Here is a 12,975-nt window from a genome sequence, read left to right as displayed (position 1 = left end):
TCTGGGCTCTCAGGAGGGGCTGCGGCCTTCTGCCTGGGGCCGGGCTCCAGCTGGGGCCAGAACGAGTTAGAAACCTCTCTGGAGCCAGAAGGGAAGGGGCCTTTGTTAGCTCAAAGGACACAAGCAAGGCGAAAAATTACATAGCAGGCCGCTCTAAGTACGCTTGTTTAGAGAAACTGCTTGCATTTATGAAGTCTTTGGTGCGGAAAGCAGGGTTGCAAATGACTGCATCAGAGCGACAGTAAAGGCCATTAATTTCCTGTTATGTTTTCCTGTGTTGGGGGCTTTATTAATTTAATTTACACTGTCGAACAACAGCGAGAGCTGACACTGCCACACCGCCACGGCTGGGGTTTCCTTTTTGTGTGTGTAGCAAAGCTTTGCCTGACATGCAAATCAACGCTATTACTGGAACCAATAAAGATGTGTGGAGGGAAGAGGGGAGGGATGAGGAGGGGGAGGGAAGGAAGGAAGGAGGGAGGAAGAGAGAAAAGAGGAGAGAAAGGGCAAAAGCCATCCCTGGGCAGTTTCTGCCTCCCTCCATGCCTTGTGTCTCCTGGCTTCCCAGAGCATCCTCCACAATCAATTTCCAGCCATCCTTCCCCTTCCCTTGTACCCTCTCCTGCTTGACTCTCTGCCTTCAGATGACTCTACCTCTGTTTTCCTCCTCTGTCCCAGCTCCTGGAAGAACCTGAATAGGGACACACGGAGTTCTCAGGAAAAGGTGGGAGGTAGGCTTCTCCCCACTGCCCGTCCCCAGCTCAGGCGTTTCATGGAAGCACCGGGGCAGGAGATGGATGTTGCCACCTTGCCCTGGGCAGAGAGAAGGCTTTGCTATATATTTCCCTTTCCAGGCATCTTTCTTCACACTCTCCTTTTGTCTGAAGTCAAGGATTCTGGCCCACTTACATATTATCAGTGAACACACACATGAACCCAAGTGCTGGTGCACACGCGGAAGAGTCTAGAAAGGTAGTTACTCTGCCTTTTGCTTATAAGTCTGTCTGAGAGCTCCCATATCCTAACCTGGTCAACTATTTAGTTCCTCTGAATTCCCAGAAAAAAATACTGTCTCTGATTGTTTTTCCTTAAGAGACTCCTTAAATTTCTTCTGAAGGACTGTCTTCAGTAGCTGTGGGGTACCTGATTGGTCTAGACCAAGGTGCCACACAAAAATGGATCCCCAGCATCAGAAAAAAGGCAGGTTCTTGGGAGACCACATTCTGGTCCCTTTTCCTTCCTAGACCTCAAGACCACCTGCACTGCCCTTTTCCCAGAGCAGCTTCCAAAAGCTGGTTGCCCCAGTGGTCCACACTGCAAAGGAGATGGAGATGGGGGTGGGGAGGTAAGAGGGAAGGGAAGCTCCCAGGGTCCCTTCTACCAAACACTCATCTGCATCCCTCCGTCCCAGGCTTTGCAGTCTGTTGGGGCCTAGGGAGATCTGTGTGAGCCAGTGACAGAGAGAGAGAGACAGAGAGACTCTGTGAGTGCGTGTGTGTGTGTGTGTGTGTGTGTGTGTGTGGTGTGTCCGTGCATCTCTCCCTCTGCCACCGGCTTGCTCGCACTCCTGCCTGCACTTTCTGTTTCGGGAGCTGTCTGACAGGCTCCAAGAGGCTGTTGGATGGACTCCAGCTCTACCCAGGAGGAGAGCATAAACTTCATAAACTGCATTTACTTTAATGCAGGTTCCTGGGGCTGCTTTCCCCCTGCTTTTCTTCCCTCCCCTTGTCTGCTCTGTCTCGATCACATTTTATCCCTGCCCTTGTGTGCACCCGGACACCACTCATACACACACACACAGAGACACACACACACACACACACTATAGCTCTTGAAAAAGATGAAGGCTGGGCAGGAGGAGGACGGGTGGGCAAGGTGTAAAAGCTCTGTCTGAAGGAGGAAGCCTCAGCCCAGCCCTGGAAAGACCCCCGTGAGATGTCCACAGGCTTGTCTCCAGCGGAGATGAGCACAAAGGGTGCTTTGAGGCAGGGGGCGGGCACCCCAGGGAGGGAGGGATGCTGACATTTCGCTTGGATGGCCAAATGAGGAGCCACCTGGAGGCTGGGATACGGGCTCCAAGGAAGGGAGGGAGAGAAGGCGAGGCCTCCATGCAGGTTGAGGTCTGTGAGGCCTCCCTTGTCTGGTGCTGTCAAGGTCAGCAGGTTTGAGTTCACCGAAGGGTCAGGATGGTTTGAATTACTGGCTGTGCTGCAACTACTCGGCTCTGAGGCTCGTGATCCCTCTCACAGCCCTCCCCCAACCCTCCTGGCCCTTCCACCCCCACGGGGGAGGATGGGGAGGGTCCGCCCTGCCGCCCACCGGGGCCCTGAGGAAGGCAAGCAAGGGAGGGGCCCTTCCCTGGGCTCTGGGGCCCCTCTTGTGCAGCCAGCAATGGTCGGGAGGCTGCTGGGACCCATTCCTCTGGCAGACGGCACTCCTGGGTCTCCCCAGCTTACCTTCTCCCCGACCCTTTTTCTGAGGGGTCCTCCAGGCCCCTGCCCGGATTTCTCTCTTGTTGCCCTTGCCTGTGGGGGAAGGAGGACGATACCTACCGGCAGGGCTGGAAGGTAGTTGCCAAGTGGAAGACAAGGGGTTGAAGGTGTGTTCTGACACGGTGGGTGTGCATACACGTGCACAGGAGTGCACAGGAGCGCACAGATGCGGGGGTGGGGAGGACCCGAGGCCTCTGCTGAGAAAGTTATTGCTATTCCCACCCCAATTTCCAGTGGTGGAGGGTCACACACAGCCCCTCCACTGCAAATCTGTACCTCCTGTCCTGGGGAGTGGGGTCAACCCATCCATTCTGACTTTTTGGCACCTTACGAAAAAAATATACTCTTCTGTGCTAAATCTCAACATCCTTCCTCAGACAACCAACTATAACTCTTTACGCACAACAGCATGAACTGGCTGGGAAACTAAGGTGGTTAATGACGTGGCTGCAGTCTCTGATATAAACGCAGGGATTTAGGCACAAATTCACACACCTATGTCAGCTACACACAGCCATGGCTAAACCCTGCTATCTCTCTACAGAAAAAAGTAAGTCCGAGTGTGCACAGGGCGCAAGGCAAGGGTCTCAATAAAACCTTTAAACCTAACTCTGTATAATGACATGGTTGGTGTTCAACAGGCTCGTAGCCAACATTACCCTGAGAGTTAGGCTAAAATATGCGATCCAACTAAGATAGAAAAACTCCCCCCTCAGGTATGAACGGTCTAATTTCCCATGTTACTAGGAAGATATACTCATAACAATGAATGTGTGTTCAGCAGTGGATTTTGGGGGTGTGTGTGTTTTAGCAAATGCTGACCTTTAAAACTTAGTTCGCCCTTGGGCTGGAGTGGACAGTAGCCAGGGTTTGAATATTTGTTGGAAAATGAACATAGGTTGAGCTTTGTTAATACAGTCAAAGTTGGGTGCTTGTCTAGACAGATGACTACTTCCATGCAGATTTTGTTTCTGGACTTTCATAGAACCTGCCTCCTTAGGTTCAGAGTCTGTGACCTGTGCTTGGTAGTATGTAATGTGTGTGAAATCATATAATTCTAGCAATAGCCCGCAGAGGTACTTTCCTTACAGAAACTCAAACTCCGCTTGGCTTCCCTCTGCCAATATGCTGTCTTCATGCAGTGCCTGGCCGGGGCCTGGAGGAGAGTAAAAGCAAAAAAGGCTCTGCGACATCCTGCCCACGATGTAAGCTCACGCCAGAGGCCTGAGAGCACAGCGCCCCGGGCCCACGCTCCTGGATGGGTCTTCTCTAAGAAAGGAGTTGGATGGCTCGGTGTGTGCGTGTAGGGACTGAGTGGCAAGCAGACATAACCGCGCCCAAGCGCTAGGTTTAGGTTAAGGAATCAGTGCAACCTCCTTTTGTTTACCCAACATAGTGCAACCTCACCTTGCCTCTGGGCCCTCCTCTGCACCCCTCCCAGCTCCTTCAGCCTGCATTCTGTCCCACTAAAATGATGTGGACTCAGCGAAACTTCCCTAAGCTCTTCCCATGCAGGGAGCGCTCAGATCCCCCTCTGCTTCTGCCAGCCCCTGGCCCCTGGACCAAAAGGCCACAGAGAACAGGCGCTGTGGGGCCCAGAGAGTCAGGCTCTGGCTCCTGCCTCTTCCTCTAAATGTCCACCCATGCAAACCTGCCAAGGAGCGCTCACCTGCAGATTCCCCCCAGCAGCCTCCTCCAGGACTGAAGGTCCCGGCCTTGAGCACCCAGAGTCCCAGCGGCTGGCAGCTGGCCAGCGGCGGCCTCTCCTCTTTCCCAGGGTCCTCCTTGCCTGCCTTTTCTGACACCAGCACTCCTCCCGCTGCCCCTCCAGAAAGAGAGCAGGGAAGAGAGCCCGGTGACCAGGGCATGCCTGGTTTACATGAATGAGATACACCGAGTGTAATCCAGCCATGGAGGCAGCCTACAAAAGGAGGTGATCTCGGGCGGCCAGGAGCAGAGCTGCTCAGGTAATTGGTTTATCTATCTGGAAGCAGGGGGAGCAATCTCAGCACAGACAGACTAGCAGTAAAGTCTCTTCCTTAAGGCTATTTCCTTTGTCTTTTCAATTGCTTGCACATCCATGTGAGAGAGGGAGAGAGTGTTAAAGAGAGAGGGAGAGGGAGAAATGTTAATTTGTGAATTAATGGCTTTTCTCAGCGGAATTGTAAATTCAAATGTCACCTCACACGGTGACACCACGGCTGGTCTGCTGAAGAAGCAATGATAAGATCCCCCACCTCCCTCGGTGCCCCTCCCTCCCCAAAGATAGCTGCGCAGTGGAACATGCTACTTTTAATTTGCAATAACAACACAACAGAGGTATGCAGTAATGACTGCCTTCTCCCCTCCTCCTGGCTCCCTTCCCCCCAGGCCAATTGGCTCCCCACTTCCTCCCTCCCACCCCTCTGCTCTTCTGAAGCAACACCTCACCTCACCCTGGCTGCCCCCCACCCCACCCCAACCAGGGCCTGATCACATGGGGGGGGTGCCTTTGGAATTGATGCTGCAACCCTCTCTTCTCCTTCAATAATCAGGGAATTAATGACCCTGAAGTTAAAGTGAGGCTGATACCGAGGCCCTGCCCAGCGTTGGGAAAAAGCCTTCATTGTTTTCAAGCAGGAGGCGGGCAGCAGTGAGGGAGATTCATGGATGGAGATTGAATATGCAATTTTCTTTCACCTTGCCAAGAGCTGCCCCTGGGCTGTGCCTGGCCTAAATTTTTCCTTTTACCATCTCTGCCTTATCCGGCCCTCCCACCTCCCTTCCATTCTTTCCAGAAAATTACCTTCAAAATTGATTTCCACTTTTACAAACAAATATAATGGGAACACAGGAAAAAACTTGGGCCGTGATGAATTAGGGCTGTCAGGTGTTTCCAGGTCTCCTTTGCTTTTGTTTTACTACGTGATCTGCTCTTTGTTTTTCCAAGGGCTGGAAAAACTGTCCCCCATCCACTGAGGGCCTGACCCTCCAGGCCACGGGGCCTCAGCCCCCAAACCCAGCAGTAGCCCAAGGTGGAAGTGAGCCAGGCCCTGAGATTCTGTTAGCCTCTTGGTTTCCCAGTGGAATCCTGGGCCACCTCCTCCTATTCTGCTCTCTGGCCCTTAGGAACCCACTCTCTGAAGACTCTAATGGCCACCCCCGGCTCTTTCCCCTGGTCCCCGCACCAAGTTCCCTCTGGCCCCCATACCTCTTAAAGTCCAGACCAGATGCAAACCTCCACCTCCTCTAATGTGGGCAGGATCAGTGTATACCTCGACTAGAGCAAATAAGAGACAGACACTGAGAGATCGCGAAAGACAGGCAGGTTGAAGACCAGGTGCGGGGGTGGGGGGGGGAAACCCTGAGGTTGGGAGACCAGGTTCCTCTGTAAGGGTTCCCAGTCCCAGTCTCCCTTGCCTTGGGGGCCAGTCCACCCCTGGAGGCAGGATCAGGACAGCCCATCCTTTTGCCAACAGAATGCAGGGTGATGCCTACAGGGCCCTTTGGGCAAAATTCCATACGCGAACCTATGCCTCAAGACCATGCAGCCTTAGCACACCCAGGCCTGGCTTAGAGCTCTCCCAGCTCCCTGGAGCTGCTGACAGGGACATGGACATGCACCTGCTCACATTTGAACATCTCTTCGAGTGCATACACTACCCAGAAAACTGCATGCCTGCCCATTGCAGTTCTGCATCCCCTTTCACCCAACGATCTCAGAAAGGTAGAGAACACACAATACCCACATTTGCATAAGCCATGTAAAAAAGCACATGTGGCCACAAAACAAACATACATTTCCCAAGGTAAATAAATAAATTTGTATGTGGGAGCAGAAATACCCAGCAATGGATAGAGGGAGGGATGCCTCCATGTTAGAGAAGAAGGGGTCCCGTATTTATTTACCCACATCTAAAATGCCTGTGGAGGTTAATAAGAGATGACATGCGGCCCAAGTGGATAACTGCAGAGCAGATGAACAAGTAGAGATGGACAGAGGTCCTCCCAGTCACACAGGGGAGGCTCATATCTTTCCCCCACTGCCCTGGTCCCATCTAGGTCGGTTTATCCCAGCATCAGCTTCCCTAGGCTGCCCTACTTAAAAGGAGCTGCACCAAGATGAGAGAGGCTGTACCCAAAAAAGTTTCTTTCTAACACAACTTTATTTCCCCTTGAAACATAAACCTGCCAATTATGCCTTCCTCCCCAGACACACAGTGAGCCAGCCATCTTCCGAGATGGAGTCGGCTCAACTCCATCTCCATGATCGCGTGTAGTGCTCCCCACATCCCTGTGAAGTAAGTACCGTCACCATCTCCATTTCACAGAGGAGAAGACTGAGCTGATGGTAAGGTTAAGTGACTTGCCCAAGGCACTAGGACTCAAACCCGGCTGCGCCTCCCTCCCTCCAGACCCCTTCCCCACTGAGCCACATTGCCCATCCCTGCTGCGCTCCCAGGACTGCCTGCTGGCCTCCACCCCGAATCCTTCTCCTGCGTGGGGATCTTTGCAGCCTTCTCTTGCCTGGAGCCCAGGCTCCTAGACAGAGCAGGTGCTGCTCCTTCCCACAGCCTAATCCCCTCATTTGCTCCAAGTCAAATCTGAGCAACACACTGGGGGACTTTTGGGGAGAAACTAACTAAGGAAATAAACCACTTCTTGAAGTTACAGCTTCATCCAAAGCAGAAGGGAGCTATTAAAGGCAGTGACAGGTCTCGGCTGTTTGCAGCCATGCAGCCTGCCCTGCCTGCAAACGTACAACTGCACCGGCCTGGCACCACTCGACTGCACAATTCATTGTGCACCTAATTAATGGAAGGCAGAATCGCGGCCCCCTGCAATCCCACACATCAAAGGATGATACCAACACACCTCCCCTCACACAGATCAAAAGACTCATACATATGAGTTCATTCAGATTTTTGGACAAGTTATGTAATTGCTCTGGCCTTCAGCAACACTGATGGACGGCAATGCTTTAGGCCACAGCCAAGAGCAACTGGGTGAAGGTAAAGGACTTAAGTCTTTCGGCCTAAAAAAATACAAGAGTCCCTATCCTGCAGCCACATAAGCCAGGACGTGCGACATTCGGGGAAGCAGTGTTCCTTCAAAGGACCCTAATACACCCACCGATAATTGCAGCCAAGAAGAGGGAAAGATTTTAGCAGCGTACTGAACGGGGATCTACCTTCTCCAACGGATGGACAGCCTGTCTGCCGGGTGCTTTGTGACATAACTTCCTCACCTATCCCTGGTCTGTCTACCTGTCTCATTCTGGGACCTCCTGGACTCTTGTGGGGAGGGGAGGTCAAAGCTTCTTGACTAGCATATTTCTTAAAGGCAAGTCTGGGGGGTTTTCCATTCTTCCAAAGGCCAAAGCATGAGAGGGTGTCTCAAGCAGGCTCACAGTCACTGTCAGTTTCCTTTTTCCCCAGAGTCACAGCTGATCGGCCCTTCACTAATGTCCCCACAGATCTGATTGCTGTAGATACTAATAACGCTGTCCATATTCTGAGTACCAATGCCAATAATGCTCTGGGTATTATCACTGTGAACACCAATAACTACTGCTGAGATTGTCTCCAATAATGCCAGCACACGCTGCAGTGACTGTCCTCGCTAATGCCCACCACCGTTACATTGTTAGTGCTGAAGAATAGGCCGAACTGTACCCAGGGGCAGGAGCAGGAGTGGCTTCCTTGAGGACAGAGAGGCTCACAGCTCACCCCTGGGCTATGACTCTTCTAGGGAGATGCCCCAGTGGGTGGGGCCAAAATCGAGCCAGCCTGGCAGGGGTACAGGGTCCACCTGGAAAGAGACCTGCCCCTCCACTCCCTCGAGGTCTAGTCCCTTGACATGTATCTCCATTCCCATCCCAGCATCCCTCATCGCCCGAGTCAGCTCTCTCTTTTGCCTGTGGTGCTAGCCCAGTGGCTGAAGGATACACCTGGGTGTCTGTGCAGCCCATGCCCGAGGCTGCCTCCTGCGACCGGCCTGCCAGCTGCTGTGCTACCTTGGCCTGACTGCAGAGTTGGGCTACATCATCTTGACACATAATTATCTCCCCTATTCTTAATCATCTGAGCTGCTCCCTAATGCAAACTGGGCCTGGCTGCTTGGAGGCACCCAGAATGGGGGAAGGGGGGAATGGGCTGTGAAAGGTCTGCCTTTGCTCTAGCCTTTCCTTTCCCCTCCCTTTCCACGTGGGTCCGATGGATCAAGTGTGTGTGTGGTGGTGTGCGTTTGGGGTAGGGGGGTGGTCAGGGAATATTGGCCTCCCTACTAGGCTCTGGCCTCCACCAGGGGAAGGACAGCTCCATCTGGCCTGGGGTTGGTCAGAAGGGGTATGTCAAGGCAAAAGAACCCTCCCCCCACAAAAAGAAGCAGGGTCTCTGATCCTTCTTGCCAACTGGCTAGGCCTGTGGGTAAGTATTTAAGCAGCAAGAGTAAACTTAGAGGCTGCCATTATCCCTCACCCAGAATTCAACTGCTTCCTGAGATGTCTCCCCACTGCCATCACCACCACCCTCCCGGAGGAGGGTCTTTCCCAGCCCAGCCCTGCTCTTGTCCTTTCCTGCCCAGACACGTGCAGTGGCTTCTCATGTCTGCAGGAAAAAGTCCAAACTCCTTACAGGGTCCCGTCTTGGCCTGCTCTCCTGTGACCCTAATCCCTCCGCTCAGCCTTACTGCCACGACTTCCCCTCAGGCCCTTTCATCCCAGCTAAAGCACCCCTGTGTTTTCAGCACAGCGTCTTCTGGTCACGAGGCTCAGTCTGTCCGATAGAATTTCAGCTACCGTTGTCTTTGAACCGTGCCCCTTGTCCATCCCTCAGGCCCCTCCTCAAAGAGAAGCCTTTCCTGGAGGTTCACTCCCTCCCCACTTTGAGTTCCCATGGCCTGCAGCCCAGACCTCCATCACAACACAGATATCTAGATCTCTGATGGGCCTTTCTGCTCTCTGGACTCATGTGTTTTACATGCCCCACTAGACTGTAAGCTCCTTAAGGACAAGAATCATATCTTGTTCTGCTCTGGGATCCTACAGCACCAAGCCTTTCTTGCGACTGATGCCCAGGAAAGGGTGACTGAGTTGAATTGACTTGAAACAATGAATGTGATCAATTGCTCAGAGAGGAGAGCACTCTGTTCTGGGCCAGCCGGGCCCGGACCTGCAGTGGCCACAGCCTCAGGCCAGTGACTCTCTAACCCCAGCTCCTTTCACGGCCCATAGGAGCCCAGGAAGCAGAGGACACGCTTGGCCCCAACCACAGACCAATAGGGGAGAGGACAAAGTTGTGGGGGGCGGTCCTGGTCATCTCACAGGTGCTGGTGGTTAAAGGAGAGGTTCTGAGGCAGAATCTTCCAGATCACTCAGAGTGCCAGGGAGCTTGGCGAAGGCCTGAGTGTGGGAGACCCCCAGAGAGAACTGAGACTTAGGCCCTTTCATGCAGCCACCCCACTGCCCATCAGTGGCTGCCGCCAAAACAACCACAATGAAATTTAGTGAGTGGCAAAGGCCGTGGCAGCCAAATGGGTTTGGATGTTTTGGAAGAAGGAGAAATAGAGCCAGACAAGCTGTTTTCCTGTGAAACGAGGCCATTAGGGCTTCTGGAAGGAGGCCAGCCCCAGGTCATCACTGTCTTGCCAGGCCCAGGCCTCTCCTACATGCTGTCCTTTCTGCTGGAGGCCGGGGCTCTCATACTCTCTTTTCCCTTAGCCTGGGTCTAGGGAATCTCAGCTTTGTCTCTTTTCTCTGTTCCTTACCCTCTACAGCTGCCCCAATCAAGGGCTTGTCTGCACTTGGGATGACCACATGATTTACTGTCCAAACAGGACATTTTTGAGAGAAAAAGGAGATGCTCACTGGCCAAGACGCAGAGACAAAGCCATAAATTGGGACTGTCTGGACTAATGGGGTATTTGGTCACCCCCCCCATGTTCATATTTAGAGGGTTCTGTCTATTTCATGAGAGATACCCTTAAAATCATATGCCCTTCCTAGACCAGGAAGTTACTGCCTCCCCAGCAGGGACCATAAGATCAGGGCAGGAAGCAGGCTCCAGACACTGGTGTCTCCCTTTGTCTGGGCCTGCCAGCCCTGCGCCCTGGCCTCATGCATCGAAAGAGAACCAGATGGGGCTTCCCTGGTGGCGCAGTGGTTGAGAGTCCGCCTGCCGATGCAGGGGACACGGGCTCGTGCCCCGGTCCGGGAAGATCCCACATGCCGCTGCGGAGCAGCTGGGCCCGTGAGCCTTGGCCGCTGAGCCTGCGCGTCCGGAGCCTGTGCTCCGCAACGGGAGAGGCCACAACAGTGAGAGGCCCGCGTACCGCAAAAAAAAGAGAACCAGATGGTCACCAAGGGATCCTTAATGTCATAGTATTTGAAAAACACCTTCTTCCAAGTTCATCTCCACCACTCTCTCCTCTGAATTCCTTTCCCTGCTCCTCCTCTTCATCTCCTCACCCTTTAACTCCCTGCCTAATAGCTAGCTGCACCCGAGGAATTACAGGGAATGAGGGGAAGGGCCAGAAAGGAGCCTGGAGGGTGTCTCCTCCCATAGAGAAGAGTAGAGAGGGCCCATGTCCAGCTCCCCAAGTGGTCTGAATGGGCACAGGGTCCACGTGTTACAGAGAAAGGACACCAGGGTCAGCTGCGCATGACAACACTCCCCCATCTCCTGATGGGTTGAGATCAGAGGAGGGCAAGTCAGGTTGGCTTTTCATCCCCAGGTCAGAGACCAGCTGTCCCCCAACCTCCAAAACCTTCCCATGGTCCATGGCTCATGCTTTCCCTCCTGGCATCCCACCGGGATGTTCGGGATGAATCCCAGCGGAAGGTGAGGCAGTCGGGGCTGCTGAGCAGATGGTGAAACTGATGGCCCCACCAGCAGCCTGCCTCCCTCTCTCCAGGAGCCAGCAGGGTAGTGGGGGGACCCGGGCTTTGCTACTAAAACTGATCTCACAGCAGAGCAGCTGCGAGGCTAGGCCGAAACCGGAGCTCTGAGTCCAAGGACAAAGCATGCACAGGGGAAGCCAAGCCTCTTCCCTCCTCCCTACCTTCATCACGTTTCCTCTTCTCGCCATTGGAGCGAGGGATCCCCAGGATCCCATTGATGGAGTAGGATCCCACTGGATCATTGGAGGTGCTGGAAACAGGAGGGGAGGCCGTACTGGGAACTGGACGAGAGTAAGGAGGAAATGCCATCAGGATAGCAGTTGTGATTGCAGGCCAAAGCCCCAAGGCTAGGGGCAGAGAGGAGCAGAGGAAATGAGGAGGGATGGGGAGCCCATAGTCCCCTCCTTCCTCTGAGGTTTCAGGGGGAACGCATTGCTACGTACAATTTAGGCTATTCACTGCTGTCCACCCTGGATTGAGTGGGGACCAGTCAACCCCAGGCCTTCTCTGCAGACCTAGAGATTTCACTCACTATAGACTGAACCCACTCCCTGAGTATGTGGGTTCAGCAAACAGCAAAAGCTGACGACTCAGCGGTCCTGCAGAGAGCACAGCTCCTAGGATGCCTCCTTGCACAGCTCATCCTACCTTACCCCCGCCCCAACAAGTCCTTCTAAACAACCCCCAGGCCATTGTTTCTAGTCTGGGCAGAGTCTCTCCCAGTCCTGATTTAGAGTGTGGCTTTCTAAGGTCTATCTGAGTCTCTTAGAGACACAAGAATGGTCCTGTTATTCCCCGGGAGTGTGGAGCTCCTCTCCCCGAGTTGCTCCTGGTCTTGATGAAATCACTTGAGAAGTTCCTAATTTCTCCTTCAGGGCACAGAGTAGTGAACACATTCACTCCTCGGTGATCAGCTCAGGTACAGCCTGGCCCAACCCTCCCTCCCAGCACATGCTGTAACACAGGCCTAGTAAACAGCACTCCTGCCAACTCCAGGGGGGTCTGGGACCAGCGCTTTCTACTTCCTGCTGGTCAAGAGAGAGGAGACAGCTGCCAAGAGGGGCAGCAGGAGAAGTTTAACCACATCCCAGCCCCTAAAGCCCCAGACCTTATCTATGGCTTCAGCAGCACCAAGCGCCCTTGGGCCAAGGGGAAGATAGTGTGTGTGGGGGATGGGGGCTGTTAGCAGGTGTTCTGGTGGACCTGGGTCATGTCTCTGTGAGGCTGTGAGTGAGGGTCAATGAACGAGGAGGTTGGAGAGGGGCAGACAGTTACTGAGCAGATGAGCGAGACAAACAGATCAAGAGACACAGGTCAAGAGGAGAGAAGCCATGAGGAGGGAGGGAGAGAGACAGAGGAACAGGTCCAGGGCCATATGGACAGAGAGGAGAGGCAGGAAGAGGAGAGAAGAAGCCAGAGGAGGGGAGAAGAGAGGAGGAGAATCTTAAAAATTAAAAAAACAAAAAAGAGGGCTTCCCTGGTGGCGCAGTGCTTGAGAGTCCGCCTGCCGATGCAGGGGATATGGGTTTGTGCCCCGGTCCGGGAGGATCCCACATGCCGCGGAGCGGCTGGGCCCGTGAGCCATGGCCAGTGAGCCTGCGCATC

At 53.6% G+C, this 12,975-nt stretch overlaps 1 protein-coding gene across 5 annotated transcripts in view; it reads right to left on the bottom strand.

The window, feature by feature from the left end:
- PAX2 (paired box 2) overlaps positions 1-12,975 on the bottom strand; it is an 80,345-nt gene that overhangs the window by 33,216 nt on the left and 34,154 nt on the right. For 3 of the 5 annotated variants that reach the window (XM_007470348.1, XM_007470347.1, XM_007470349.1), the window contains exon 5: positions 11,532-11,651. In XM_007470348.1, coding sequence (XP_007470410.1) covers positions 11,532-11,651 — 120 coding nt within the window. Of the gene's footprint in view, positions 1-5,682; positions 5,752-11,531; positions 11,652-12,975 lie in introns of all 5 variants that reach the window. The other 2 variants (XM_007470350.1, XM_007470346.1) reach the window with 1 other exon arrangement.

This window comes from Lipotes vexillifer, unplaced genomic scaffold (assembly GCF_000442215.2).
Source record: "Lipotes vexillifer unplaced genomic scaffold, Lipotes_vexillifer_v1.1 scaffold916, whole genome shotgun sequence".
Taxonomy (NCBI): Eukaryota; Metazoa; Chordata; class Mammalia; order Artiodactyla; family Lipotidae; genus Lipotes; species Lipotes vexillifer.
The sequence above is the reverse complement of the archived record's forward strand: the minus strand, read 5'-3'. Positions and strand labels throughout refer to the sequence as shown.